Source organism: Drosophila montana, unplaced genomic scaffold, assembly GCF_035044405.1.
Source record: "Drosophila montana isolate Dmon_TW-CO22-7 unplaced genomic scaffold, ASM3504440v1 contig_779_1, whole genome shotgun sequence".
Lineage (NCBI taxonomy): Eukaryota > Metazoa > Arthropoda > Insecta > Diptera > Drosophilidae > Drosophila > Drosophila montana.
This window is the reverse complement of record NW_026999075.1, coordinates 556,486-584,374: the sequence shown is the minus strand read 5'-3', so window position 1 is coordinate 584,374 and position 27,889 is coordinate 556,486. Positions and strand designations below refer to the sequence as shown.

Sequence of the window (27,889 nt, the reverse complement as noted above, 5' to 3'; positions counted from 1 at the left end):
TCATCCACTAATGCATATGCGCGCACGCTTTTTGATTTACTATAGAGCGTGATTGGAACATATCGAAACAGTGTCTTACTTGCGGACCTGGCATGAAACATAACGGCAGATTCCATTGACATTGACTTGTTGCTACCTTGGCCCGTGTGCTCATCTTTACTACCGCTCGTGGTAGGCGTATGTAGCAGTACATGGTGCGTTGACTCGCAACCATCCACGTGACATTTCTTCTTTGTTTTACACTGTTGTGCACGATGTCGCATAAAGCAGCAAAAGCAGAGCCGCTTTTCCTTGACAAGTTCCCACCGCTGTTTTGTACCCATGGCTCTAAAGTCGCCGCAATCTGAAAGACGGTGGTTACCAGCGCACTTTGCACATGAAACTCTCTCCTGTTCCTGTTGATAACGCTGTTGCTGCGAACCCTCAGGGTTGTCTACCGTGTTGTGCACAAAAATTCGCTCTCTAGTGGTTTTCGTGGAGCTCTTCTTTTCGTTATCAGTCCGTGGTATCTCGTAGGGCGTGACCATAGTGGCGCACATAGCCACATTAAACAGCCAGTTATCAAAGGTGGCCAAACTACTACCATCATTTGACATTCGATGCCGACCCCAGTCCACATTTCATATTGCTGGGCATCTTAGCAACAAGTTCGTTTAACAGCGCGGGATCGTAAAGATATTCGTGCATACCAATGGCCGCTATCGTTGCGCAGTAGTTTTGGACAGCTAAGGCCAGTCGGATAACAGTGTTCAAATTGTCCGATTTTATTGCTGGCTCCTCTCGTAGCTTTTGCTGCAACGCAGCATGTACTATTTCAGAGCGGCCATACAGCATTCGCAATGTGCCTATAGCATACGGCACTGTAGCTGGTATCATAAGCTTTCCACGCACCGCATCCAGGGCTTGCCCTTTGAGGCACTTCTGAAGCCGGATGAGATTTTCCTCATTGCTGAATCCACATCTCTCTGTGGATTGCTCATAATTGCTGATAAAGATCAACCATTCCTCTGGTTTGCCAGTAAATATTGGTAAATCTTTGCTGATTACGTGTCGCGCACTGATTTGCGCAGATGTCAGCGGTCCATTCCAAGGCGTCGCAGCATTAGAATGTACATTATCGAATTGCTGCCGCGGCGGGTGCTCTATCGATCTATTAAGCGCTCCCAGACCTGTGTGGCCCATGTACGCGGCAGTACTGGGCTCCGTAGCCTGGTTAAACACCGCCGTGTTTGCTTGATATGGCAAACTAGGGTGTACACTCCAATTAGCCGCAACCTGTTTCTGCTTGCAGCACTCACGTTCTGGCATCCCAAAGGGTTGAAGAATGCTCCCTCTTTCTCAGTTCTTTGCTGCGTCGGTGTTGAACTTTCCCTTGGACCAGTAGCTGCAGACGACGTAGACGGACAGCCGCTATAAATTTCTATGTTTGCTGCTCCGCTACCCTTTTCTAGGCCGGCGACTTTATCTTGAACTCCAGCGAGGACAGGCGATCCGTCAGCCTGTCCCGTTGACCATGCCGTTACAAGCGTTGCAGTTCCACCGGGTTGATTACTACTTGTCGTCCTTCTCGCACTTGCATCTTGTTCATCACCGTCAGCCATCTCGCCACACCAATACAGTGAAGTCCGCTTTGAGGTTATGGCAACACGTGTCTCTATAGGCAGCTCAGGTTGTGACTTTGCAAGTCGCTTGCTTCGCAGAAATCTCCGCCGTAGCAGAGAATACCTCAGACACTCTCTGCAGCAGAGAATATTTCAGAATGTTGGCGCCGAGAGTCGCGCCGGGCGCGTATTTGGCAGGGATTTCTAGCGTCGAAAAGAAACAACATTCGATTCGATGTACGATACGACACGATTCAATTCGCTACGTACGATTGGCTGAAATCTTTATTATCTTTCATTATTTAATGATCTACATATATTTAACAAGTTTATGAGACTTACATTCGTGCTCCGCACGCGCTTATCTTCTCTTACACTTCTGCTCAGCTGCAAGCACAAAACGAAAGTGAACCTCGACGAAAAGGCAAATTGTGCAGCTGCGTGATATCGACTTCTGTATGTACAAACTAATTCTAACGGTGCACTTCCAGCGTAAGAAGCGAGCGCCGCTTACAGAAAAATGCGATGCCCAGTAGGACTTAGTGACAATAGACATTTTCACTTCGCCCCGTAACAGAGATTTTATTGCTACTTTGAACACCAAACCATGAAAACAAATAATTATACATATATAAATATAACAATAGCAATAGATATATCTATATTTTTAAACTATTGTAGTGCAAATTGTTGAATTTCGTTACCCGCTGATAATACTACGGTTTCTGGTGTGGTAGGTGCGCCCAGTCGCACCCATTCCCGCGGCAACCCGGCATCCTGCCTGGCCGATTGTATAGCATGCTGCATGGCAAAGAGCACGCCCACAGCCAGACAGAGAGCCGGTTCGCCCGTGGCCTTTGAGCGAAGGAAACCAACGGGGTTGGGACTTTTTTGCAGTAGCTCAATGCGGAAATCAATGGGTATATCCTTGGCGCCTGGTGGATGATAGTTCCAGGTGCGATTCGTGAGAAGGCGACCTGTTTGGCGGTCGTAGACCAACTGCTCGGTTAGGTAATAACCCAGACCCATGACGAAAGCTCCTTCAACCTGACCGACGTCAATGCTGGGACTGAGACTCTCGCCCGCATCCTCTAGGATGTCAACGCGGCGTATCAAGTGGTTGCCAGTCAGTATGTCCAACTCCAGCTCGCTGAGACTCAAACCATAGATGCTGTAGTTATTTTGCTCACCCATTTTGTAGGACTCGGTTGCAATCAAACTGATCGATTGGATGAAGGCCGACTCCACCACCTGCTGCCAGCTAGCCTGGGCGCCCAACCTGCGCTTGACCGGCTCCAGACGCTGGTTTAGCGTGTCGCAGGCTTTGCGCACGGCAATGCCAACCAGTTCACTGGCCATTGAGTTGGCTGTCACAAAAGAATTGGCTCCCGTGATTGTATTGCTGCTCTCCACACGCACACGCTCTAGCGGCACACCTAGCACAAAGGCAGCCACTTGGGCTACCTTTGTGTTTATGCCCTGACCGATCTCAATGCCACCGTGCGAGATGACCACAGAGCCATCCGCATGGTAAATAGCTACCGTCGTGGGGTAGCACAAGGCGAAGCTCACATTTAAAGGAAACTCCATTAGGGCCAATCCCAAACCTCGTTTACGCCATCGATTTTGAGCGTTAAATAAGTTGATTTGCTCCCGTCGTTTGTGGTACTCAGTGGAGGCCAGAAATCGAGGCAGCAGCTGTACCATTTTGCTGCCCGGTCGGAGATTTACCAGGCGCACATCCGCTGGATCCAACTTACAGGCAAAGGCAATGTGCTCCAGTGCCGTCTCTGTCATGGCAATGGCTGTTAGAGTAAAGGAGAATTATCATTGAGTTTTAGATTCTCTTTCAACTTTGACTTACCCTCTGCTGTCCCTGGAGCCCGGCACCATGTAGAGCTGGGCGCATCCGTTTTTACAGCAGTACCCTTTACCTTAAAGTTCAAGTTGGTCAGATTGTAGACACTTTTGATTGCTGGTAAGGTGAAAAAGTCGACGACATTCTCGTTAAGGGTGCAACCCGCATCCTCGTAGTAGTTGTTGCTGAGCATGCGTATGGAGCCGTTAGCACGCGCCTGGAATTCATAGTCGGAGCGACAAGCCCAGCGCTTTCCGTTTGTCTCCATCATGGATTCGATGGTTTGCACGAAACGCGCTGGTCGATTCAGTTTGTGTGCAACAAGTGCACAGGCACATGCCACTTGGTTACCACGTGTAAGCTTGGCGCCATAGGCTCCGCCGATGCGTCGCACCTGTAACTGGACTGCATTTGCCTCCAACTTGAGCATTCGCGATATGCTGGCCTGGGTCCCGTCCATCCATTGAGTGGCGCTCCAAACCTGAAGTCCCTGTTCAACAGGCACCACCACCGTCGTTTGTGGCTCCATGGTGAAGTGGTATTGCGACTCAAGCTGAAGAATTCCACGTCCCAGCACATCACCAGGCTCGAGCGGTGGCTTGGAAAACTCTTCAGCTGGCCCAGATCTTGTCACAAGACGATTTTCCACCTTGTCTGCCAGCACGGAATTCATGCTGGTATAGATCTTCACCTGGTTATTGGCATAAGTCACCCGCACCAATGTCGCCGCATATACGGCCACATCGTGGGTAAGAGCAGCGATTACCCCCAGCGGCTGATCATAGTACTGGACACGTCCGGAACAAAAGACCTCCTCGCCTTCGACCGTCAGCAGTATGGTATTGTTGAAGTTATTGTCCCCTGGAATGTCCCTGACTCCATAGAAGGCAACCACGCCCTTGCACTGGAACGCAGCTGTTGCATCGATCAGTTCGATTGTGGCTCCCACGCGCTTGGCCGTCACAAAGGCGCAGTACACAGCATTGGAAGTGGTCAGTAGATCGTTTATGTAGTTGGCCTCGCCGGAGCATTGAATGAGGCCTAACAAAAGTGCAGCAATTTAATTTCGATTTTAGTTGCTTTGCATGGCTTTGATAAATATATACCTTCAAGCTTCTGCACCGCCTGTGTCACGGGATAGTTCTTGCGTATGGTCTCGAATGTTTGACTTCCCGATGAAAGGGAGCGCTCCAGCAAGTCCCCTCCGCTGCGAAAACGCTGCCGGACAAGATCCTCGGGTGCCGAACCAAGTAAAAACTTGTAAAAGAGCCCGCAGGCTAGTTTCTGGCGATACTCAGGCGATGCCTCAGGAGGCATTTCCTCTGGCTGCAGGCTCATCAGCAGCTGCTCGAAGACTTGCGCTACTGTGCCGCTGTCGTAGAGATCGCGACCCACCAGCAATTGCTCGGCATCTTGGGCGTGCACGTAATCAGGCCGAATGTTGCCAAGGCAAAGGCGAGCCGAGCCCACTATGCGATGCTGAGTATTCTGCCACTCGATAAGGAAACCAGCATTGACATACGCATGTACGTTTTGAGCACGCGGCAGGATCTGTTAATAGAGAAAGTCAGGAGGATATGTATGTATATGGATGGCTTGTACCACTAACCATAGAACATTGAGACTGGACAACTAGAGTAAAAAAATGTAAACTGTTTGGCTTACTCTCAGTGCTCGCTCATTTTATCTTGGGATCGTTAGATGTACATATGTGTGTGTATATGTCCACACAAGCAAAAATGCACACAATTTCAATTTTTTCTCAAATGTCGGTGGCGTTTCTTCCCTTTTGAAGGGACGAGTAACATGAATTCATGAAAGGGTTTGCCACGTCGATGCGAAATTCTTGCATTTTAGCTCGTTATTGTTGGTAAGGGTACCTATGCGTTGGCATGTGTGCATTTAAAAGTTTTTGGACTTGCTATTCACGCACACACACTTATTTTGTATATGAATAGAAGCATTTATGCGTTTGAGTACCTTTTGGCTGCCTGACTGTCCGATGCAAATTTGACAAGATTTAAAGTTTTTGTGATTTTTGTATTTCGGGCTCCACACACACACCCACACACACAAATGTGAGTGAATGGGCAGATCATGGGCGCAAAAGAAAATATCATTATTGGCACGCGTCTGACGCGCGGCCTTCTTTTTATGAGTTCGGGTTTAAATTGATGAATGAATTTTGGCCCCTTATTGCCTGCAGCAGCCCGTTGCATATATAGGTCAAGTGACTGATCACTTAAATGATTTTATGACCAGCGCAAATTTGTTTAAAAATCAAATCTTTAAAATATTCAAATATACCATATACAAAAAAATAGCGATTATATATTTATAGTATTCATGATTTTATTGAAATCATATTCAAGTTATTCAATGCAAACCCGAAATCATAAAAAAGAATGGCGCGGTCATACGCGTGCCAATAATGATATTTTTTTGCGCCCATGATCTGCCCGTTCACTCACATTTGTGTATGGGTGTGTGTGTGTGTGTGTGTGTGTGTGTGTGTGTAGAGCCCGAAATACAGAAATCACAAAAACTTCTAATTATGTCATGTTTGCATCGGACAGTCAGGCAGCTAACAGGCACACAAACGCATAAATGCTTCTATTCATATACAAAATAAGTGTGTGTGCGTGAATAGCAAGTCCAAAAACTTTTAAATGCACACATGCCAACGTTTAGGTACCCTTACAATTAACGAGCTAAAATGCAAGAATTTCGCATCGACGTGGCAAACCTTTTTATGGGGTCATGTTGCTCGTCCCTTCTAAAGGGAAGAAACGCCTCCGACATTTGAGAAAAAATTGAAATTGTGTGCATTTTTGCTTGTGCGGACATATACACACACATACATCTAACGATCCCAAGACAAAATGAGCGAGCACTGATAGTAAGCCAAACAGTTTCCATTAGTGGGAGCGAGATATTTCTTACTCTCTTGCTGTCTGAACATGTAGCTGGTCTCGAACCCGACAAAAACGAAGGTGACTTAGGACCTGCGGACAAAGGAATCCGTGGTCGCATTTTTTTACTCTTGTTGTCCAGTCTATATGTACATATGTTCTATGGTTAGTGCTTTTATAAATCGAATCGAATAGACTCACCTTGTAGGAGTTGAACAAGTATTTCGGCTTGGGATAGGGTCTTAATATAAACGCACCAATGACCAGTTTGGGCGTGGCATCCTGCAGATAGGCCAACAGGCTCATTACCCGTTGACTGCTGGCATTCTCATACACCAAGACCTGCGCATCCAGGGCTTCAAACGTTATGAATACATCCGAGGGAAACTCGGGATGCTGCTTCTTGATTGAGATGTTTCCCGCCAGAGTTCCGTTCTGAAAATTATTAATTTCTGATCAACCCGAACTAAATCGCATCCTATCTATGAACATAATTAGTTTCTTTTACGATGGTTTTAATTGGCTTGGAAGAGCATCAAAGCTTCGTCTACTCCCATTCACCTGTTCATGAAAGTTTTCCTCTCAATTTTTAATCGTATTAATATAGCCGCTGAAACAAGTTTTAAACAGGATTTTGTGGATATTTGGCCAGCACTTACATTTCGCACTGGCACATTCGCAATCAGGTTGAAATGCGTCCACAACTGTGCACAATACTCGAAGCCAGCGCGTTGTTGCGCCTGTCGGAAGAGCTGCATGGCATCCGTTAGTGTCACGTTGGCTCCCAGCAATATGCGGTTCGGCTCGATGCTGTGCTGCTTGAGCTCCGGCACCATGTTGACATCCACAAAGTGCTGTATACTCCTAGACCGTCTGTATACGCCGTGCGCTGTGTTGCCCGCTACCAGGATATACTCCTCTTCATTAGGCACATGAGCCAGTGCCTCGAACAGCTCCGCCAGCGTCTTTGGCCAATACCAATTGCTGTTGTTCTGAGCTGGCAGCGACGGGCGAGAACAACTGCCGCTGCAGCATTGGCCGGTGCGTGGGCAGAGCAACTCAAAAGAATCCTCAATGTCCACGCACTCCGCTGGAACGTCAATATTGCTGTCCACGGCAAATGATTTCATGGCATCGAGGATGGGCCGGTAGCCTGTGCAGCGGCATATGTTGCCACCAAATGCATCCTCTACCTCAGCCATGGTCACGTGCCCGCCTTGACTCTCCAGCAGCCCGTACATGTTCATCACAAATCCCGGCGTGCAGTATCCGCACTGGGTGCCATTCAGCTTGGCCAAACGCTTCTGTATGGGGTGATAGCCGCTGCTCTTATTGCCCAGCCCCTCGTCTGTAATAATGTCCACATCGTTGCAACTGTTGAGCAGGGTCAAACACTTAAAAAGAAAACATAAGCTATTCATAGCTCATCGAGACCAGTCCACCATTCTTCTGAATATTTTCCTTCTGACACTTACTGAGTTGGCCGCACGGGAACTTATTTCACCTGTGATGGGATGCCGGCGTCGTATGACACAAATGCAGGAGCCACAGCCACCCTCCAGGCACATGTACTTGGTGGCCGTCAGATGGAGATGATCCCTCAGGAACGCGTTTAGGGTGATGTCCGCCGCGTAGTCCGCTGGCTGCACCTCGTACGGAAAGCCATTCACATTGAACTTGATGCTCATATTGGCAAAGTTGGAAGCCAAATACCGAGACCATGGCTAGGCGCTGGCATTTAAAGCCCCTGCTGGAACCTGATAAGCAGTAATTATGCGTCAGTGAAACGGGTTCCAATAGCTAGACGCAAGCACTGCGCAAAACTTTCCGTAATAAATAAAATCGCTTCTTTTTTTTTTTATTTACTTTAATTTTATCCCATGCTCGGGTTGCAATAATTGATACCATTTATACATTTTGGATGCTAAATGCTTAGTGCACAATTTTGTTTTAATTTAATCCCTTCCTTAGGATGTATATCATCCTACTTTAGAGGTTGCAATGTTCAATTGCAATCCTCTCATTTTTCATTCATCTGCTACCTATAAGCCCCGCCGTTGCATTCGCAAAGGAAACTATTCCTTGCTTAATCAACGTATGTATTCATATGTACAACCGATTGGTCTTTTTTATATGACTCGGTTGATATGCATATTGCTATTAATTTTGTTATAATACCCTAAACTCCATCTTAGATGATTGTATTCCTAATTTATGTCCCTCAATTGCTTCTTCAAAGCCACCCTGGTTCACTCCCAGACTATTAAACCTACAAAATATTAAGTCTAAATATTTTAAAAAGTTTAATAGATCTGGTTCGAGTATTGACTTGGCTAAATGTTTCATATCCAAGTCGAACTTCTTTCTTCTTAATTCTCTGTGCTATGAAAATTATCTTTCTCGTTGCAAAAGGCAATTTGCCCAAAATCCGAGACAGTTTATAATATTGTAAACTTGAAGTGTAATTCTTCAAGTTTGCCATCTTCTTTTTCTCTTGGGACAGATAAAGCTAGCAATGATCCCGATTCCGCCAACCTCTTTGCTAACTTTTTCCAATCAACCTACTCTTCAGTCTGTACTAATAATAATTCTTACCCTTATACTACTACTTCCTCTAGACTATACATGCTCCTATAATTTCCCATTCCTCTCTCCTTCCATAAATTCTTTAAAATCATCTTACTCTCCTGGGCCTGACAATATTCCTAGTTTTCTACTCAAGGAGTGTAGCTCTTCCCTTCTTCGTCCATTGCTAAAGCTTTTTAATCTATCCCTTGAATCTTCGGTCTTTCCATCTCTTTGGAAAGAATCTTATATCATTCCTCTCCACAAGAAAGGTGGAAAGTCTGATATACAAAATTACAGGGGCATTGCAAAACTGTCTGCTATCCCTAAATTATTTGAAAAAAAAAACACTTCAAATTTGCAGCATTTCTGCAAATCAGCTGTCTCCCCATTTTCATAATGAATGTATAATGTATAATAGTATAATAATAATTAGGAAGACACTCGTTTTGTCGACCATTAATAAAATAAAATAAATAGAGTTAGGCACTGAAATTTGTCTACCTTTCAATCCAATCAAAAATAATTCGATTATATCTGAATATATATGTATATATGTAATATATACCATGAACTCTTGCATTACGGACTCGGTTCATTTTGTTTGGATTAAAATGTGGATAATGTTTGGAAAAAGGTGGTTATTTCGGCTAACATAGCCGTCTCTACATCATCTCTGATCTTATCTACATGCATTTATTTCACCCGCAAATGTGAAAATTTGGCGAAAAAAAATCAGAACTTATTTGACACGCCTTCACAAAGTTCACCGATATTGGATCGAAAATGCTGGTCTGTAAACGCAAGTTTTTTTTTGGGATTAAGATTCTTAGCACAAGACTGAGAAGTACGGACGCCTCTGATTCCAACATTTGGTTCTTTATTCGATGCAATTTAAACCTATTTTTAAATAGAAGTGGAGATCAAGATGATACGGGTAGATTTCAATTTTCCACGGGCGTATACTTAGTGAAAAGGTTATATCTACAATTTTTCGCACAAACTCGACTAAACTCCGTAAAAAACAAAAATGATGGATTTCACAATGTTGCAGCAACCAATTCCGATGTTGAGCCCACGAAGACTTTAACGCTACTGTAACTATCCAGTTTAGTAGCTGTTCTCTTTATTCTTAACTCAGCGGTCTTCAATTCGTGTTTTCCATATCGCTTCTAAGCGATTTGCGATAAGAGTAAACAAAAACCTAAAATATAGCAGATCAAAAGCTTTAAGCTTAAATTGGGAGAATATCAAAAATCTCTTTGATTTGTTTAAGAGAATCGGTTGAGGGAACTGTGTTAATTAGAATTTAAAGGTACGACTTACACTGATTCAAAGCGCAAAAAGAAATTAATGCCATATCTTATAATTAAACATTGTTAAACTCCATACACAGTTGGACTAGAGAGCAGAGTAAAGAGATTTTATTGCTACTTTGAACACCAAACCATGAAAACAAATAATTATACATATATAAATATAACAATAGCAATAGATATATATATATTTTTAAACTATTGTAGTGCAAATTGTTGAATTTCGTTACCTGCTGATAATACTACGGTTTCTGGTGTGGTAGGTGCGCCTAGTCGCACCCATTCCCGCGGCAACCCGGCATCCTGCCTGGCCGATTGTATAGCATGCTGCATGGCAAAGAGCACGCCCACAGCCAGACAGAGAGCCGGTTCGCCCGTGGCCTTTGAGCGTAGGAAACCAACGGGGTTGGGACTTTTTTGCAGTAGCTCAATGCGGAAATCAATGGGTATATCCTTGGCGCCTGGTGGATGATAGTTCCAGGTGCGATTCGTGAGAAGGCGACCTGTTTGGCGGTCGTAGACCAACTGCTCGGTTAGGTAATAACCCAGACCCATGACGAAAGCTCCTTCAACCTGACCGACGTCAATGCTGGGACTGAGACTCTCGCCCGCATCCTCTAGGATGTCAACGCGGCGTATCAAGTGGTTGCCAGTCAGTATGTCCAACTCCAGCTCGCTGAGACTCAAACCATAGATGCTGTAGCTATTTTGCTCACCCATTTTGTAGGACTCGGTTGCAATCAAACTGATCGATTGGATGAAGGCCGACTCCACCACCTGCTGCCAGCTAGCCTGGGCGCCCAACCTGCGCTTGACCGGCTCCAGACGCTGGTTTAGCGTGTCGCAGGCTTTGCGCACGGCAATGCCAACCAGTTCACTGACCATTGAGTTGGCTGTCACAAAAGAATTGGCTCCCGTGATTGTATTGCTGCTCTCCACACGCACACGCTCTAGCGGCACACCTAGCACAAAGGCAGCAACTTGGGCTACCTTTGTGTTTATGCCCTGACCGATCTCAATGCCACCGTGCGAGATGACCACAGAGCCATCCGCATGGTAAATAGCTACCGTCGTGGGGTAGCACAAGGCGAAGCTCACATTTAAAGGAAACTCCATTAGGGCCAATCCCAAACCTCGTTTGCGCCATCGATTTTGAGCGTTAAATAAGTTGATTTGCTCCCGTCGTTTGCGGTACTCAGTGGAGGCCAGAAATCGAGGCAGCAGCTGGACCATTTTGCTGCCCGGTCGGAGATTTACCAGGCGCACATCCGCTGGATCCAACTTACAGGCAAAGGCAATGTGCTCCAGTGCCGTCTCTGTCATTGCAATGGCTGTAAGAGTAAAGGAGAATTATCATTGAGTTTTAGATTCTTATTCAACTTTGACTTACCCTCTGCTGTTCCTGGAGCCCGGCACCATGTAGAGCTGGGCGCATCCGTTTTTACAGCAGTACCCTTTACCTTAAAGTTCAAGTTGGTCAGATTGTAGACACTTTTGATTGCTGGTAAGGTGAGAAAGTCGACGACATTCTCATTAAGGGTGCAGCCCGCATCCTCGTAGTAGTTGTTGCTGAGCATGCGTATGGAGCCGTTAGCACGCGCCTGGAATTCATAGTCGGAGCGACAAGCCCAGCGCTTTCCGTTTGTCTCCATCATGGATTCGATGGTTTGCACGAAACGCGCTGGCCGATTCAGTTTGTGTGCAACAAGTGCACAGGCACATGCCACTTGGTTACCACGTGTAACCTTGGCGCCATAGGCTCCGCCGATGCGTCGCACCTGTAACTGGACTGCATTTGCCTCCAACTTAAGCATTCGCGATATGCTGGCCTGGGTCACGTCCATCCATTGAGTGGCGCTCCAAACCTGAAGCCCCTGTTCCACAGGCACCACCACCGTCGTTTGTGGCTCCATGGTGAAGTGGTATTGCGACTCAAGCTCAAGAATTCCACGTCCCAGCACATCACCAGGCTCGAGCGGTGGCTTGGAAAACTCTTCAGGTGGCCCAGAGCTTGTCACAAGACGATTTTCCACTTTGTCTGCCAGCACGGAATTCATGCTGGTATAGATCTTCACCTGGTTATTGGCATAAGTCACCCGCACCAATGTCGCCGCATATACGGCCACATCGTGGGTAAGAGCAGCGATTACCCCCAGCGGCTGATCATAGTACTGGACACGTCCGGAACAAAATATCTCCTCCCCTTCGACCGTTAACAGTGTGGTATTGTTGAAGTTATTGTCCCCTGGAATGTCCCTGACTCCATAGAAGGCAACCACGCCCTTGCACTGGAACGCAGCTGTTGCATCGATCAGTTCGATTGTGGCTCCCACGCGCTTGGCCGTCACAAAGGCGCAGTACACAGCATTGGAAGTGGTCAGTAAGTATAAAACCGTCCTGAGAAGCATTTCGTATGTCATATATATTATATTCTTGCTTAGGGGTAAAGGAATTAATCTTTACCTTATTTGATGCGTAAGCAATTTTAATAATAAGATGTAAAATGACAACACAAACAAACTTACTTTTTGTATCGATACGCTTAATATTAAACTAGATAGAATCACGCAACTAAAATAAATAGGCAAATAAAAATAAAAATACAAATACAAGTAAAATTATTTAGTTCATTTAAAGACGGAATTCTTTCGCCGATATAAGAAAAAGTCGATAATTAGTCGATAGTCTAAGCAGGTGCACAAGAACCAAAAGTACTCATTTTTCGAAACTAGTTCATTTCTTTTTGTTCACTTGTTCATTCAGTCCGATTTCCATACAACTAAGTATAACACATCTCCAACTTTTTCTCGCGGCGTCGGCATTTGCCAAGTTTATTGATTATTACATTTCTGTGGCTTTAAATTTGATTTAATTGCATAACAATTCAACAACTTTAATACAATCTTTGTGTAAAATAACTTTTAAGGTAAGTACGCCATATGCATTGAAAATGTTGCGAACGGCGTACAAGACGCGACGACGCCGCAAGTCGCCATCTTTTTTTCGCGATGACGCTGAAGATTGCCCTTTCGGAGTAACATTTCAGTAAAGACTTCAGAATTTTGCAGGAGACGGAGACATGAACATGGATGCGAATGCTGTCGAAAATCGTGAAAAGGAGCGCGACCGCCGAGGACGTGGTGCACGCGGTTCACGTTTCTCTGATGCCGACGGTAACAATGGCAACGCCGCTGGTGGTGGGGGAGGAGGCGGCGGCTCAAATATCGCACGCGACAGAAGCCGTGAAAGACGCAATTGCCGCGTATATATATCGAACATTCCGTACGATTACCGCTGGCAAGACCTGAAAGATCTGTTTCGTCGGATTGTCGGCTCGATTGAGTATGTCCAACTATTCCATGACGAGAGCGGCAAGGCACGTGGCTGCGGCATTGTCGAGTTCAAAGATCCAGAGAACGTGCAAAAGGCAATGGAGAAAATGAATCGCTATGAGCTGAATGGGCGTGAGCTGGTTGTCAAGGAAGACCATGGCGAGCAGCGTGATCAATACGGGCGAATTGTACGCGATGGTGCTGGCGGTGGAGGTGGTGGTGCGGGCGGCGGTGGCAATGGTGGCGGCCGCGACCATATGGACGATCGAGATCGAGGTTTTTCGCGACGTGACGATGACAGAATGTGAGTATCATTATTATATTCCACATATCTATTTATTTTCCGATCTAAGCAAATCGCTAAGGAAGAAACGTTGTGTTCCAAGCACATAATTTCTAGTGTTATCAGAAAAAGAAAATTATTGAAATTTTTGAGTAAGGGTATTCAGTGTTTTAACGAAGATTCATATTAACATCATCATTTGTAATGGTAATGGCAACGATTGCTTTTCAACTTCCAATACTCTTGTAAATTGAAGAAGTTCTGAAACGGGGTTTAATGTTCTCTTTACTGAACTATGACACTTTGCTGATCACTTTACTTCGAAAAGAAAAGGGAAAACCTGTGCTTTGTTCGTTAAATTGTTCAGCGGTCGGCAGCTTTTGTTCCTCAGCAAATCGAAAAACGAGAATTCAAGTGGTTTAAAAATATGGCAACGTTTTTAGACAAGGCTTTTGTGTCATAGATCTTTATTCTGATAATAAGGCTTGTTACGGTTTGTAATTCCACCAAAAATCGAATCGGAAAAATCAAAAATCTGTTGATAAAATATAGGATATATTCGTTCCATTTCTGTATATCGGGGCTTGCCTTATATGTAAATTTGTTAGTAAAAAGTTTTAGTGATTTTGTTTGCAGCATTCATTTATGTCGTTGAAGTTGATGACACGATTAATAAATTTACTATTAATCCTGTGTTAAATTGGGCAGAATAATAACTCTTTCAAGCATTGGCTCTAGAATATAAGAAAAAAAAATAAAAATAAATTTTTGAAAATTCAGTTTCTGCGAATTATGATATCGAAATAAATAAATGCAGAATGACTGTTAGATTGTATTTTTGCCTATAATTAAAATAACATAACGTAAAGGCGGTAATCTTAGACACGGCGTTCTGGATTTAATCCGATTGTAGCTGAGATGCGTGCGCTCTTGGGATACTTGTATTTGTTGTGCTTTACCTCTTGCTCTTGCTCTTGTTATTTTTTCTCTCTGGATCTTTTGGCTTCTTTTTCTAGATCTGGGCGTAATAATTTTAACATGATGTCGAATGATTTTAATTCGTCGAATTACAATTTGTATGGGCTTTCTGCTTCGTTTTTGGAGAGTCTTGGCATAAGTGGACCTTTGCATAATAAGGTTTTTGTTGCTAATGTGAGTATAAGTATTATAAAAATTCCAATAACTATGTAAACTACTGTATTGAACCAAAAATCAAACCAATACCAATACCGATACCAAACCAACCAAACCATTACAATACATATACATATATTCTATATGATAGATATATGTTTTGTAGCTTGTGCATTCTTCGCCCAGTTGTTTTTAAGTCGTAAGTTGCGTTTATTCTATCTAAGTATGTACACATATTTTGTTTTCATCGTGGGCTCTGTTTCGTATTTATAACCCAACTATAGAAATAACATATGATTTGTAGCTAAGATGCGAATACAATTTTACTCTACGCCCTACTGTATAATTTAATTTTCTCCCTTTGTATTTGACAATTTTCAAACAATATAATTAGGATTTCCCACTTTGATTATTGATCTTCACAAAGCTGATGTTATAGATCGATATTTAAACCATTTGGATTGTAGTCTACTTTTTTATAATCCGTTGACTCTCTTATATCGGTCTCGAAGAGAATGAATTGACGGCAACTGTCCGAAATTTTTAGATTAAACGGAAATAGGGATTTTTGGAAATCGATCCTGTATGTATTGATAGATATTGAAGATAATGGTGATACCAGCTATGTATCTAGATTTTGGCAAATACCCAAGTTTGTTCATCCTACTAAGGGTGCTACTCCAGTTTTATTTTCAATCGGCGTTTACTAGAGAAAGGAGTATACGCTCCGAAATAATTGAAAACCGACGGGAAGTTCTTGAGGTTTTTTTTTTTAATATTTAAATGAAGTGAAAATAAAAATGGTACCGGGAGTACAATTTTATTCAACTTTGGACTATCCACTGAATGAATTTCTTTATTATTGTTGCATTGTGTTGTAATGTAATGTAACTAGATTAATCTGGTTGTATTCTGATTTTGTTTGTCGGTAAAGAATCAAGACTCTTCCAAAGGAATGAGGAAACCTGCAGCTGGGTTATAAATATGAAACAGTCGTTTAACTGAGAGCCTGCTGCGTCGCTTTTGGATCAACTATCTGGGCTAACGGATTGATACCTCAGATTCTGCAGACTTCGTTTGCTCCTAGTTAAGGTGGCGGCTGGAGTCTACAACAGTTTGGACAATGCTTTTATCCATTCTTCACTGGTGCCCAAGGCGATGACCATTATTTTAATATCTAAAACTTTATATTGTTCTTGTTTCAACAGCTGGACTACAAGGTGGACAGCAAGAAGCTTAAGCAGGTCTTTAAGCTTGCCGGCAAGGTGCAAAGCGTGGATCTATCCTTGGATAAGGAAGGCCACAGTCGTGGCTTTGCTGTAGTCGAATATGATCATCCAGTGGAGGCCGTACAGGCAATCTCTATGTTAGATCGCCAGATGCTCTATGATCGTCGTATGACAGTTCGCTTGGATCGTATACCCGACAAGGGAGAGGGTCTTAAGCTACCCGAAGGATTGGGTGGTGTTGGCATTGGCCTGGGCCCCAACGGTGAGCCTCTAAAGGATGTGGCTCACAATCTGCCTAACGGTGGTAATCAGAACGCTTCCCAGCTGCTCGGCAATGTGCAGAGCGCCCAGCAGCTATCCGCAGTGACTGGCGGTCAGGTTGTTGGCGGCGGTAATTCCAATGCTAGCAATTTGCTGGGAAGCCTTAGTGGCGTCATGTTTGGCAATAACGCTGCTGTGCAGCCATCTCCTGTGGCGCCGGTTCAAAAGCCCAGCATGGGCAACAATTCTGGAGGCGGCGGTGGCGGTATCAATCTAAATAACTTGAATCCCAGCAATTTGGCTGCTGTGGTCGGCAATTTGGGCAACCTGGGCGCGGCTCTGTCCAATCCGCTGCTCACCTCATCACTGAACACCCTTGGTCTTAATCTCGGCAATGCGGGCGGAAACGATGACGGACTAGTCTCTGCCAGCAATGTTGGTCTGTCCAATAACTACAGCAGCGGCGGCGGCGGCTATGGTGGTGCTGGCAACAACTACAACAGTGGAGGTGGTACGAGCGGCAGCGGCGGTGGTGGCGTCTCTGGTGGCAATGTTGGCTACAATTCATACAACAGCAGCGCTGGCGGCGTCTCAAATGCCGGCAACAATCAGCTGGATGGCAATGACTATGGCAATTCTGGCAGTCAGTTGGACATGTTTGGTGGCGGTGGTGGCAACGTTGGCGGTGGCGGTGGCAATGTTGGCGTTGGTGTCGGAGCTGGTAATGCCGGCGGTGGTGCACGCAAATCAGATACTATTATCATCAAGAATGTGCCACTCAGCTGCACATGGCAGACACTTCGCGATAAATTCCGTGACGTCGGCGATGTCAAGTTTGCCGAAATACGCGGCAACGATGTGGGTGTGGTGCGTTTCTTTAAGGAGCGTGACGCGGAGCTAGCCATAGGTAGGAGAACAATTAACCTGGTCTTGCTTACAACTCTAACAATAAATTCTAATCCACAGCTCTCATGGATGGCTCACGTCTGGATGGTCGTACCATCAAAGTAACTTACTTTTAAGTCGTATCCCTTAGATTTTTAAAACGCAAAGTCCGTATGTCCACGCAATGAACCGAATGAACTTCTAGACACGACCAACGGCTTACCTTAACCCACAGCAGGCAGCAGAGCAGCGGCTAGGCTGTCCGAACCATTTTAGTTTGTAGTAACCCACAAACAAATAATTGTTTAATTTTTATACATATATTTACATTACTAATAACAAAAAGTATCATAAAATAATTGACTTTCCAAAATACAGAAGACGCAATTCATGTAAGTTATAAGTGATTGAAGCCAATAAATATATAAACAATATTTAAAATAATATTGATATAGTATTAGTAGTCTTTTTTATTTATATACTTGGTTTCTAATTCTATTATTATAAACTTTTCCTTTTAATAATGATTGTATATACGGTGTTAAAAAATTGAGCAGCGGATCCAAAGAGATCCGACCTTATAACGGATAGATAGATATAGCCTGCTTATTTGTTAAAGTGTCCGTTCGATTAACTATATCAAGTTATATTTTTCAAATAAAAAATGTTATATTCCAAGATAGCGTAAAATTTAACTCTATGCTAACATTTTGATAAAAAAAATAGCCTTCGTCAGCTTGGACAACGACCAAAGCCCAACCTGGCGCAGAGTTACCAAATATCCATGCATGCATGTCTATCAAGCCTGCGACTTGTAGGCAGAGGCTCGTGGACCACAAATTGTAAGGCATTTATAATATATGTTAATCGTACATGTGCAAGGGTTTTTTAATTTCGGCAGTTGTTTAATAGTAATATGGGAAAACTTTTCGGTTGGGTAGAAACCATTAAAAATAAGTATATCTTTATTTTTTCGCAATACAAATACAAAGAAATATTAATCGAAACAAGAGCTAGTTAAATACTCAAACTAAGTCCATACAAATGGAATTAATAATATTCTTTGAAGTTATTTACCCTTGCTTAACGGCTCCACGCATTGTTGGTGGTTAATCGTGGCTTAAAAAGAAGAGCCCAAGCGTGGATACTGAGCTGGGTTTTATAGAGAAGATTGTCGTCTATTTTGTTGCATCAGCTACGGCCGCTGGTGCTGTTTTAAAACGCTCCAGACGTGCTCGCGCCTTTTCTGCCCATTCACCCTGGCCCTTTGGATCGCTTGCTGCAGTCGCTGTGCCAACCGTAGCACCAAAGCGTTCCTTGCGCTTCTGCAGCCGGTCGTCGGCAACGGTTTTCGGACTCTTTTCTGGCACCACACAACCAAAGCGTTCGGCACGTCTCTTTAAAGCCTCCTTTTGCTGTTCGTCCGTCTCCTTGTTGCCTTTGTTGGCCTTGATTGAAGCTGAAGATGACTTGTTAACCGTGGGCACAACAGCTGTGGGTGGATCAACAGCTTTGGTATCGGGTGCAATGCCAAACTTCTTGGCGCGCATTTCCAAGCGCTCCTGTATGCTTAGCTCACTTAGCTTCTTGTCGGCTAAAGTTGCCGCGTCTTTGCTTTTAGTTGCAGCACCACCCACCACAATTGGTTTGTGGTGCGTTTTTGTGGGTTTATCCTCTAACTCCGAAGCTCCAGGTATGCTGTCTGTTGTCTCGGGTGCGGCATTTTCCTTCGATGTCATTATTGTTGTTGTCGTCACCGCCGTCGCCAGCTGCTGCGAATTGTTGCGTTTCAGCACGATTTTCTTAGCTGGCAGCGATGCGTTGGTTGCCTCCGATTGCGAATCTGATCCTGCTGCCATATGTAAAGATAGTTCTGGTATTGTTGTCGCCGTGGGTGTGCTAACTGGGCTCTTCAGCAGCAAATCCTCGTGATCATCACCCAATAATTTGTGCTCGTCCTCGTCCGTCAAAGAGACATCGTCGTCGATAGCGTCGGCAATAGCACTGTCTTCCAGTGAAATGTCGCCTTCGAGTAAAGCGGTTTGCAAGCGGTCCTGTAATTCATTTTTATTGCCGTTCAATGGCAACCCACGCAGCTTCAACTCGCGCTTTAAATCCGCAACCTGGATTGGATATAGCGTGGGTTGTTTGTGTCTTGTTCGGGTTATATTATTTACACTCACCTTCATCTTGGTAACATCGCTTTCAGGCATTTTATTCGTTTTTTAATATAAATTTGCGGCACTAACAAGTTTTTTTTTCTTGCATCAAATTGGTTATGCCTAGCAGTATGGCAACTCTCTACTAAAACTGTCCATACAGGCAAAAAGAAGAATAAGTGTTGTAAAGAAACATCGAAATTAACATTTTCTGTAATTAACAGCAAGCGTAAAATAAATTCTGTTAAACTAAAAGTAAGTGGTGAAAAGTTGTATGCTCGCTACTGAGTGTTGGTAAACGCAATGTAAGCGCTAAGATTTAAATACTCAACTCTGTGATATATTTTTACCGAGGGTTACTAAAACACTCTGATATATTTTCGGATATGCTCTTTTTTTGAAATGTGTTTAAAAAGTTCAATTGAAATTAACCACCACGTCTGTAACATGAACATATAATATTTGTTTTTGTCACATCATCGCTGTCACGCTTTTGCAGCTACTACTCACCCTTATAATGGCTATAGCTAGCGCGTACACAAGATAAGATATAAAATATGAGTGCCGTACAGAAATAGCAAACAACCGGCATACAGCACCACCCGTGCAATCCACACACACACAACGAACCCCGACCGGAAACGGGAAATGCATGCAATATTATCTTGTCGCCTGCTTCTTAGTCGTTCGCTGCGCGAGAGCAAATCTCATGCGTTGAAAATATAGATTGTGTCTGTTGGAAAATGAAAGTGCAGCTAACAAAAAAAGGGGTGTGTGTGTTTGTCTGGAGGATAGATGCCAGTGTTTTGACCTTGAACTGCACTCGACCAAATTGTATTGTTTTTAACTGATACCGACCGGCAACTGCACCTGCACTCTCTTAAACACACTCACACACACCCTCACTCACTCACTTGGCGCTTAACGCTAAACGAACACATGTTGCTCATGTGGCGCATAAGTAGCTGCATCTAATTGGAATTGCAGCATACTTGCGTTTATTTTTAATTTTTTCCGGTCTTCTCTTTGTGGAGGCCACGGCCCACGCATTAACCTTTTGCCAGTCAGCATTTAAAAAGAGTTTGCCGCCCTTTAAGGCTTGTCCAGTGCAATGATAATTATAATTAATGCCAAATATGATGGCAAACGTGAATTGTGAGTTGCGGCTGTTCCATTTACTAATTCTTTGGCCGTATATGGGGGAGCTTTAATTACAGTTACAACGACTTAACGGGCACGCATACGACCCAAAGTCCGCAGTCAAGTTGTTGATTAATTGGTCATGACAGTCGCGTTCACGTTCTGCTTATAGGATTACGCAATTACGGATTTAAGGCGTTTCATAACGTTAATGTTATTCTTAATGTTAATTGTATGTTAAGCGTTTAATTACATATGAGTTTAACATAATTATTTTTGTTGTATTTTTGTAACTTTCGTTAGTTAAATTAAAATATTCCTAAATTTTGTTTGTGTCTCAGTTTTAAAGATATGCAAAGCTAAAAACAGCTTCACAAATAAAACTAGCTTTTTATGATAAACAAGGTCCTCGTCTATATATCATTCCCAATGAATGGTAAAAATTAAGTATTAATTTTTATATTTTAAAAGATTTGTTAACTTTGGAATCGTGGAATATAATATAATTATTATAATCATTTCAAATCTTAATTTTGTTCTGCTTGCGGTTTATATTATTAGTGCAAAGCTCAATTATATATTGACCAATAGAATGGGAAAAATAAGCTGTGACTAATTATTCGGTTTTTAAAATATATACTTAATGCCAGTGAGTAACAATATTAATTTGTGCTTTTACATAAACAAAAGAGCTGGCAAGTGGATTTCAATTGGACTTATCAGCTGCATCAGCGTTTCTCAAAGAACAAACAATCGGCGAATCCGAGCTTCTTTTCTACTAAGAATAGATTCTCTAAGAAAGAAGAAATAAGAATAGATACTCTATAACAAAATTATACCTAACCAAATATATGTTATGATTTTATTATTATTTATTATTTTATTATTTTTTTCGGTTTCAGATTTACCTATTTATTATCATTTCATAATTTTAAATGCCAAAGATATGAATTTCCTAATTGATTTATTATGCAGTTTTATTCGATACTTAAGCCAAGTCGTTTTGCTCTTAAAAAGCTTTCTAGGTGCTTTTCCTTAAATAACTGAGCGCTATTGTTGAAATGATTTGCTTTGAGTGCAGCAGCAGCGCTCCGGCGCTCTCTGCGCCTTCTGGCCACTCAACGTTATCCGTCAGATACTGGTTCTCAGTTGCGTGACGACTGCCGGAGCGATCGGTTGTGCCAGCTCTCCATAGTTAGCTGCTGTTTTTGTGTTGCGTCTCGTGCTGCGCGCTGTGCTTCCAAATACGTTCACTGATCAACAGACGTCATCGCCAGAGACGGACGTGTCGCTCGATTGATTTGTTGCAAAGAGCAAACAAAAAACAAATATATACAGATATATTAACAAAAACAAAGTGAGTGCGAGTGCGAATACGAATACGTGTACGTGTATCTACAAGTACGTGCTGTGTGCGCTGCAGTTGTAGTTGCAATTGTACGCAACTTTAAGTTGGCCATAACGCCACAGCCAATACTCAATATAATATTATAAGTATTAGCAGCTTTGCTGACCTTGTGCAATAGCGTATCTGAAACTGTGCACGCGTGTGTGTGTGTGTGTGTGTGTGTGTGTGTGTTTGTGTGAGTGTGTGTATCTTTTGTGTAAACATCATTAACATAATCAGTAGAAAGCATCTTGGCAACTGTTTTGGCTTAAAGCAGCATCAAGCAACCTGTTCACTGCATTCTGAGTTAACGCGGCGTTGTTGTTGCTGTGTTCTTTTTCGATTTTTGGTATCGTTTTCGTGATCACCTCTTTATCACCTGAGTCACTTTTGTATGGCGCTCACGTCACACGCTCACACATACGCCCGCCCAACGGCTCTGGAATGCCAACCAGCTTTTTGCTTTTTGATTATAGCTGCTCTCTCACTCTCCCACACACTCTCCGCCTTTGTCTAGCCCGCTCTCGCTGTTTATCCGCCAGTCTGGCTCTCTGGCTGCGCGCACTGTTTTAGGCCCGTTACCATTTTAAGTTAACAACAATTATATGGCTGCATAGCCATTAAAGGCCAACTCGCCTCTTCTGGCCTGGCCAGAGGGGGCGTGTTATTGTGTATGTGCTACCACAGGAAATCTTCAAGTACGTGACAACTGAACACCCCATCACACCCAATATTGGCAGTGATCCCCATCAAATCAACAGCAAATCAATTTAATACGACCTAGGCCATAAAATATGACCTCAATTAATTAAACTAATTGACAGCGCGTGCGGCGTGAATACCGTAGCCAAATCGCATACAAATTTTCCTATATCATATATATATATATATATTTGTTAGTCGGGCAGCTAACCAGCTTTATAGTTGCACTTATCGCACTTTCAAGTTGATTTCTTTTATATAGCTGATACGAATAATCGCACACACCTACACATATGTATGTATATACATATATCTTATCTAATCTGTTTATTAAATACGAAAACACATGCGTGAAATCATAAAACAAAATACATATGCACATGTACACATATAAACAGCAAAAATGAATAGCAAAACTTCTATTTGGTTGCCATACGCCAAATATATGTAAGAACAATTGTACTCGCTCTTTATATTTAGTAGTATAGGAAATCTAACAAAGATTTGGTGTCATGCACGTTGTTCAATGTGGGGAAATATGATCTTCAAAAAATTGAGTTTTTCAAATAAAATCCCGTTTGATCATTTAGTTTTTCTTTTCAGTACTTTAGTTATTGTAATTCAATACATAGGCTAGGCGGCTTCCAATCCTAAGATATCTATATGAGCTGTGATAAAAACCTAAACATAAATGTTTTGACATTTTTTTAAACTGATTATAATCAAGTATCGGGCTATGGTTGATATTTTGCTATGAACCGAACTTCGAGCCAAACCAGTTGCTCCAAAGACAGTTTAAACTATCGAAAACCGAAGCACTGGTTAGAACCGTGAATCGAACCGGCGACCTTTTATTGGTTTTTGCAGCTATTAAACCCGCCTTAGAGTGTTTTTTGTTCGATATACATATATATTTATAACTAAAAACCAGGCAAAACAGCTGCAGCTCATAATTTAGCTTTGACTATAATTAGTATATAAATCAGAGCGCGCTCCATTGCACACCCATAGGCTAGCACATATTTAAAAAGCTGTATGGAGAAATTCTTATTGTAGTGACAGCATCCAAAGCTGCGTATGAGCAATTGTAGATTATGATGCACGATGCGATTACAAAGCGCTGATAAGGGCACAAAGGAGTGGGCTGTAGAAGCTGAACTGTGTCTCACTTATAAAGCATGCACTATACATATATGAATTATATATATACATATATGTGTGTTCAATAAAGTCGCTTAAGCTACTGCTGCCCTGCTAAGAACGATCCATAAATTCGTATAAAGCAATTTTCGAGTGCTTTAGTTGGAGGAAAAGAGTTGGCGAGCGTGAGTGAGTGTGTGAGAGAGAGAGAAAGAGAGAGTGCAACAAAGGCATTGGGAAAGAGTGTGAATGTGGCAACTGTTCCAAGAATATAACGACAACAACAGTAGCAACAGCAACAGCAACAACAACAACAATAACAATAATGGCGTAACTTGATATGTAAAGTTTACAAGAGGCCATCGCAGCCGCAGCCGCAGCCCCAGCCCCAGCCCCAACTCCAGTCCCTGCCCCGCGCCGATAACAGAAATGTCGTTTTCAGTACAGTATATTTAACATTTTATGAAAGCGTAATTATGTTTAAATAATTTATTATGTGTATTAATTACACTGCGAGCACTTCAATTTCGATGTCTACTTTTGATAGTCCGTTTCCGTTAATCATATCACACATGCATAATACTCTATAGTTGATCTAGACTGAAGAGCTGGTACTCATGATGAAATATTACAAATTGTTAATCTTTTATGCAAATCTTGATAATATTGCTGAGTTAAAAAACGACATTACATTGCATTGCCAAAGAGGCAACAAAGTACCTGATCAACCGCACCGAAATAGCAACAATTTTCTCTCTCTTTCCCTTTTTTTATTTTTTTGCAAATTCTAAACAAATTTCAACGCGCGGCAGTGGAGCAGTCAGCCATTAAGTAGCATTAACAACTACAACAACAAAAACAATAACTAAAACCCGAACCCGAACAAAAATAAATAAACAACACTTGCGTTTGTTTTGCTTTTAATTGCGTTTTTTTTTCTTGTTTCTTGTTCGACGCTTCTTTTAAATTATTATAAACAAACCAAATGTGGGCGCTGTTTTAGTGACTACCGTGCAAATAATTTACATTGTGTATTGTATACCTGCACCTGTGTATTGTGCACCTGAACATATGTATATATGTATTATACAACGTCTGTTACTATTTATACACACCATGTAGGCAGCTGATTAAGCAGTTTGGCCAAAAGTTCTGAATGATCAGATGGTGGACAACACACTTGAGTGGAAATTCCAAAAGCTGTAATCGAACAGTTTTTGAATGAGCAATTAAATGGGTTAACAAGTGGCAACAACTGCAATTTCTCTGAGATGCAGTTTAATGAATCATATACATATGTATGTATATATGTAAATATATAATTATTGGCACAAATCCAGCATTTAAGCATTGTGAAGAACTCAAATTGTGGCCAATCTGAATAACATAGAAATAGTCAGCAATTTAGTACTTTATAAGCATTAGAGTTAATATACATTAGTAAAATGTGCGTGGATTGACTAGCATATATACAAGCAGGCTTATTATTATTTGAAACTCAGTTCGTTAGCAAAACTGCATTTAATTAATCTACTTTTAAAACATACAATTCCGAATGGCAAGCACTTCTTTGCTGTACCACAAAAAAAACACATGTATGATAAAACAAAAAAAAAAATAATAAAAATAAAAAAACGGAACTACAAAGTGAGCACTTAACCCCAGTTGGGATGCCTATACAGCAATTAGCTTTAATTGTGTGGGGAGGCATGGCCATGGCAGCGAACTCAGGGATCAGCTGTTGGCGCCAAGAAGCCATGTCAAAAGTGCGGCTGCAGTTAAAGTTCAGGGCCTTTAGAACGCGTGCATGCAACTGCATATGAAAAAGTACAAATGTATGTACATATGTGTTTTGTGGCATGCCACAAGCCGAAAGTACAACTGAAACGCTTGTTGCGAACGGTAAACGATGATCAACGTTTATTAATTCATATGTCAATATAACCGGTTTTCTGTTTGTAACTGCAGCCCGTTGCCATAGCTTGTGATATGGGTATTATTATTATTATTATTATTGTGTATAATGTGGGTTGACCTGTTGGCAGGCTTTGGATGAGTCACTAGAATCAGATCGTCGTCATCTAGCTACACCCGCTCTTAGATTTTTTCATTTCGCACTCAATCAGGTTGTTTATAATTGTAATCAGAGGTTGCCCAGCCAATTGACTGACAATCTTATGGCATGAGTCATATTTGAAGATTTCTGTTTCCCAGAATTCGTATGAGTTTTCTGCGTATTCGAGGAATGAAAGAGCTTCGGACTCTAACTGTAACTTAATGCAAATTAAGCATTTGTGTGTTTGACATTGTTTAACACTGGGCATGAGATGCTGTAGGGAAATCTAGTTCATGTTTTGGGTCAACAACTCGTTTGGTTGTCGCTGACTTAAAACCAGTTTTAATTAAAAAAGAAACATTTATTAAACGAAATTTTATTTGGCTGGTGAAAGTGCATTCGTTTTTCAAACGTTTTTATGTTATATAAGGCGTGAACAACAACAGGCCCCAAAAATGCCTAATGAATTTCACAGAATCAATTGTAGCCTTGTAATGTTTTTTATGCGGCTTTTATTAAACTTTTAATTGAATTGTTAATGCCCTCGACTGCTGTTTAGCTCACACAAATGCTTGTAAAATGTGCAATTTCATTTAAAAATTAAAATTGTTAAGCTTTTGCTGATTAGATTAATTATTTTGAAGTTCATGTGTTAACAGCGCGCTGTTGATAACAGCCACTTCATAAAAATGTAACGGTTAAGTCTTATGTTAAGTTGCAAGGCCTGCGAAACAGTAGATTTCCGGTCGCAGTGGGATGTGGGTATGGGAAGATAAACAACGCATGTCGCTTCAACATATGCCACCAAATGGTGCAAGGCAGCGCACTGAAATGTCACATACAGACATATACTCATATTAATGCGCCGATTCCGTTTTCTTTATATTTGCAGTTGGTTTGCACAATGTCGAAAAGTCTGCGCCCTCTTAAAATAACCATCGTGGGCGATGGCATGGTGGGTAAGACCTGCCTCCTGATAACCTACACACAAAACGAATTTCCCGAGGAGTACATACCGACTGTATTCGATAATCATGCCTGCAACATAACAGTCGATGATAATGAATACAATTTAACACTATGGGACACGGCCGGTCAGGAGGATTACGAAAGGCTGCGCCCATTAAGTTATCCAAATGTGGGTATTTCTACAGCCATAATGTTTGTCTGTTCTTATCTAATCTTTTTTCGTTTGTTTTTTTTTTTTGCCACAGACGAACTGCTTCCTGTTGTGCTATTCCATCAGCAGTCGCACCTCGTTCGAGAACATCAAAAGTAAATGGTGGCCAGAAATTCGTCACTTTGGCGCCACTGTGCCTGTGGTCCTGGTGGGCACTAAGCTGGATTTGCGTATACCGAATTCAGAAAAGTTTGTAACCACACAGGAGGGCCGACGATTGCGCAAGGAGATACATGCGCATCAATTGGTCGAGTGCTCCGCGAAGAAGAAGATCAATTTGCAGCAGGTGTTCGAAGAGGCGGTGCGAGCGGTGGAGAAGAAACCAGGAAAGAAGCCGCAAACGTGCAAAATACTTTAATTAAATCCTATGCCTAATGTTAAATATTGTTATACGTAATTGTATTATGTAATTGTCTAATTCGTGAGCATTCGATTCGCCTGTTTCACAGTGTGTGTAGAAAAATGTAACGTTAAGCTCTTATTTTAAGTTGTAGTTGTCTGAAAACAATTTTCGTATGCGACCAAAGTGCATTTTTTTATGTAAAAATCAAAGCAAAAATGTAACTACAGAATTGTTTGAATAGAAATGCATGAATGGCATTTATATAAATATTTGCGCCAGAATATGCTGTGTATTATATATTTTCAATAAAAACTAGTCAATAAAATCAAAAAAGTTAGTTTTTAAATTAATTGGTAAACAAAATACATAATAAACGGTTGAATTGCGCGGTCGGAATTCGGCAATT

At 42.3% G+C, this 27,889-nt stretch overlaps 5 protein-coding genes across 10 annotated transcripts; 2 read left to right on the top strand and 3 right to left on the bottom strand.

Annotated features, from left to right (window-relative positions):
* Nucleotides 1-2,272: 2,272 nt before the first annotated feature.
* On the bottom strand, nucleotides 2,273-8,142 carry LOC135439839 (aldehyde oxidase 4-like). Of its 2 annotated transcripts, XM_064698665.1 has the most exons (6): nucleotides 7,847-8,142; nucleotides 7,031-7,765; nucleotides 6,573-6,806; nucleotides 4,566-5,010; nucleotides 3,466-4,500; nucleotides 2,273-3,406 (listed from the first exon to the last, which is right to left on the bottom strand). In XM_064698665.1, the coding sequence occupies exons 1-6, from the start codon at nucleotides 8,057-8,059 to the stop codon at nucleotides 2,274-2,276; spliced, it is 3,795 nt and encodes a 1,264-aa protein (XP_064554735.1). In that variant the 5' UTR covers nucleotides 8,060-8,142; the 3' UTR covers nucleotide 2,273. The 2 variants fall into 2 exon arrangements, with proteins under 2 accessions (XP_064554735.1, XP_064554736.1); XM_064698666.1 differs by lacking the exons at nucleotides 6,573-6,806; nucleotides 7,031-7,765; nucleotides 7,847-8,142 and adding an exon at nucleotides 5,069-5,102.
* A 2,263-nt stretch (nucleotides 8,143-10,405) lies between these two features.
* On the bottom strand, nucleotides 10,406-12,455 carry LOC135439749 (aldehyde oxidase 4-like). The gene is made up of 2 exons (XM_064698533.1): nucleotides 11,643-12,455; nucleotides 10,406-11,583 (listed from the first exon to the last, which is right to left on the bottom strand). Exons 1-2 carry the CDS (start codon nucleotides 12,307-12,309, stop codon nucleotides 10,451-10,453), a joined length of 1,800 nt encoding a protein of 599 aa, XP_064554603.1. The 5' UTR covers nucleotides 12,310-12,455; the 3' UTR covers nucleotides 10,406-10,450.
* Nucleotides 12,456-13,017: 562 nt separating this feature from the next.
* rump (rumpelstiltskin) lies at nucleotides 13,018-17,833 on the top strand. Of its 3 annotated transcripts, none has more exons than XM_064698528.1 (5): nucleotides 13,020-13,178; nucleotides 13,321-13,888; nucleotides 14,884-15,019; nucleotides 16,210-17,398; nucleotides 17,458-17,833. In XM_064698528.1, the coding sequence occupies exons 2-5, from the start codon at nucleotides 13,332-13,334 to the stop codon at nucleotides 17,511-17,513; spliced, it is 1,938 nt and encodes a 645-aa protein (XP_064554598.1). In that variant the 5' UTR covers nucleotides 13,020-13,178; nucleotides 13,321-13,331; the 3' UTR covers nucleotides 17,514-17,833. The 3 variants fall into 3 exon arrangements, with proteins under 3 accessions (XP_064554600.1, XP_064554598.1, XP_064554599.1); XM_064698529.1 differs by having other exon boundaries at nucleotides 13,027-13,178; nucleotides 13,311-13,888; XM_064698530.1 differs by lacking the exons at nucleotides 14,884-15,019; nucleotides 17,458-17,833 and having other exon boundaries at nucleotides 13,018-13,178; nucleotides 16,210-16,364.
* A 160-nt stretch (nucleotides 17,834-17,993) lies between these two features.
* On the bottom strand, nucleotides 17,994-19,709 carry LOC135439748 (SAP domain-containing ribonucleoprotein). 2 transcript variants are annotated; one of them, XM_064698531.1, is made up of 2 exons: nucleotides 19,560-19,709; nucleotides 17,994-19,499 (listed from the first exon to the last, which is right to left on the bottom strand). In XM_064698531.1, the coding sequence occupies exons 1-2, from the start codon at nucleotides 19,587-19,589 to the stop codon at nucleotides 18,555-18,557; spliced, it is 975 nt and encodes a 324-aa protein (XP_064554601.1). In that variant the 5' UTR covers nucleotides 19,590-19,709; the 3' UTR covers nucleotides 17,994-18,554. The 2 variants fall into 2 exon arrangements, with proteins under 2 accessions (XP_064554601.1, XP_064554602.1); XM_064698532.1 differs by having other exon boundaries at nucleotides 17,994-19,430; nucleotides 19,560-19,689.
* Nucleotides 19,710-21,829: 2,120 nt separating this feature from the next.
* RhoL (Rho-like) lies at nucleotides 21,830-27,764 on the top strand. Of its 2 annotated transcripts, none has more exons than XM_064698628.1 (3): nucleotides 21,830-22,032; nucleotides 26,853-27,098; nucleotides 27,175-27,764. In XM_064698628.1, exons 2-3 carry the CDS (start codon nucleotides 26,865-26,867, stop codon nucleotides 27,496-27,498), a joined length of 558 nt encoding a protein of 185 aa, XP_064554698.1. In that variant the 5' UTR covers nucleotides 21,830-22,032; nucleotides 26,853-26,864; the 3' UTR covers nucleotides 27,499-27,764. The 2 variants fall into 2 exon arrangements, with proteins under 2 accessions (XP_064554698.1, XP_064554699.1); XM_064698629.1 differs by lacking the exon at nucleotides 21,830-22,032 and adding an exon at nucleotides 22,058-22,076.
* The last annotated feature ends 125 nt before the right edge of the window (nucleotides 27,765-27,889 follow it).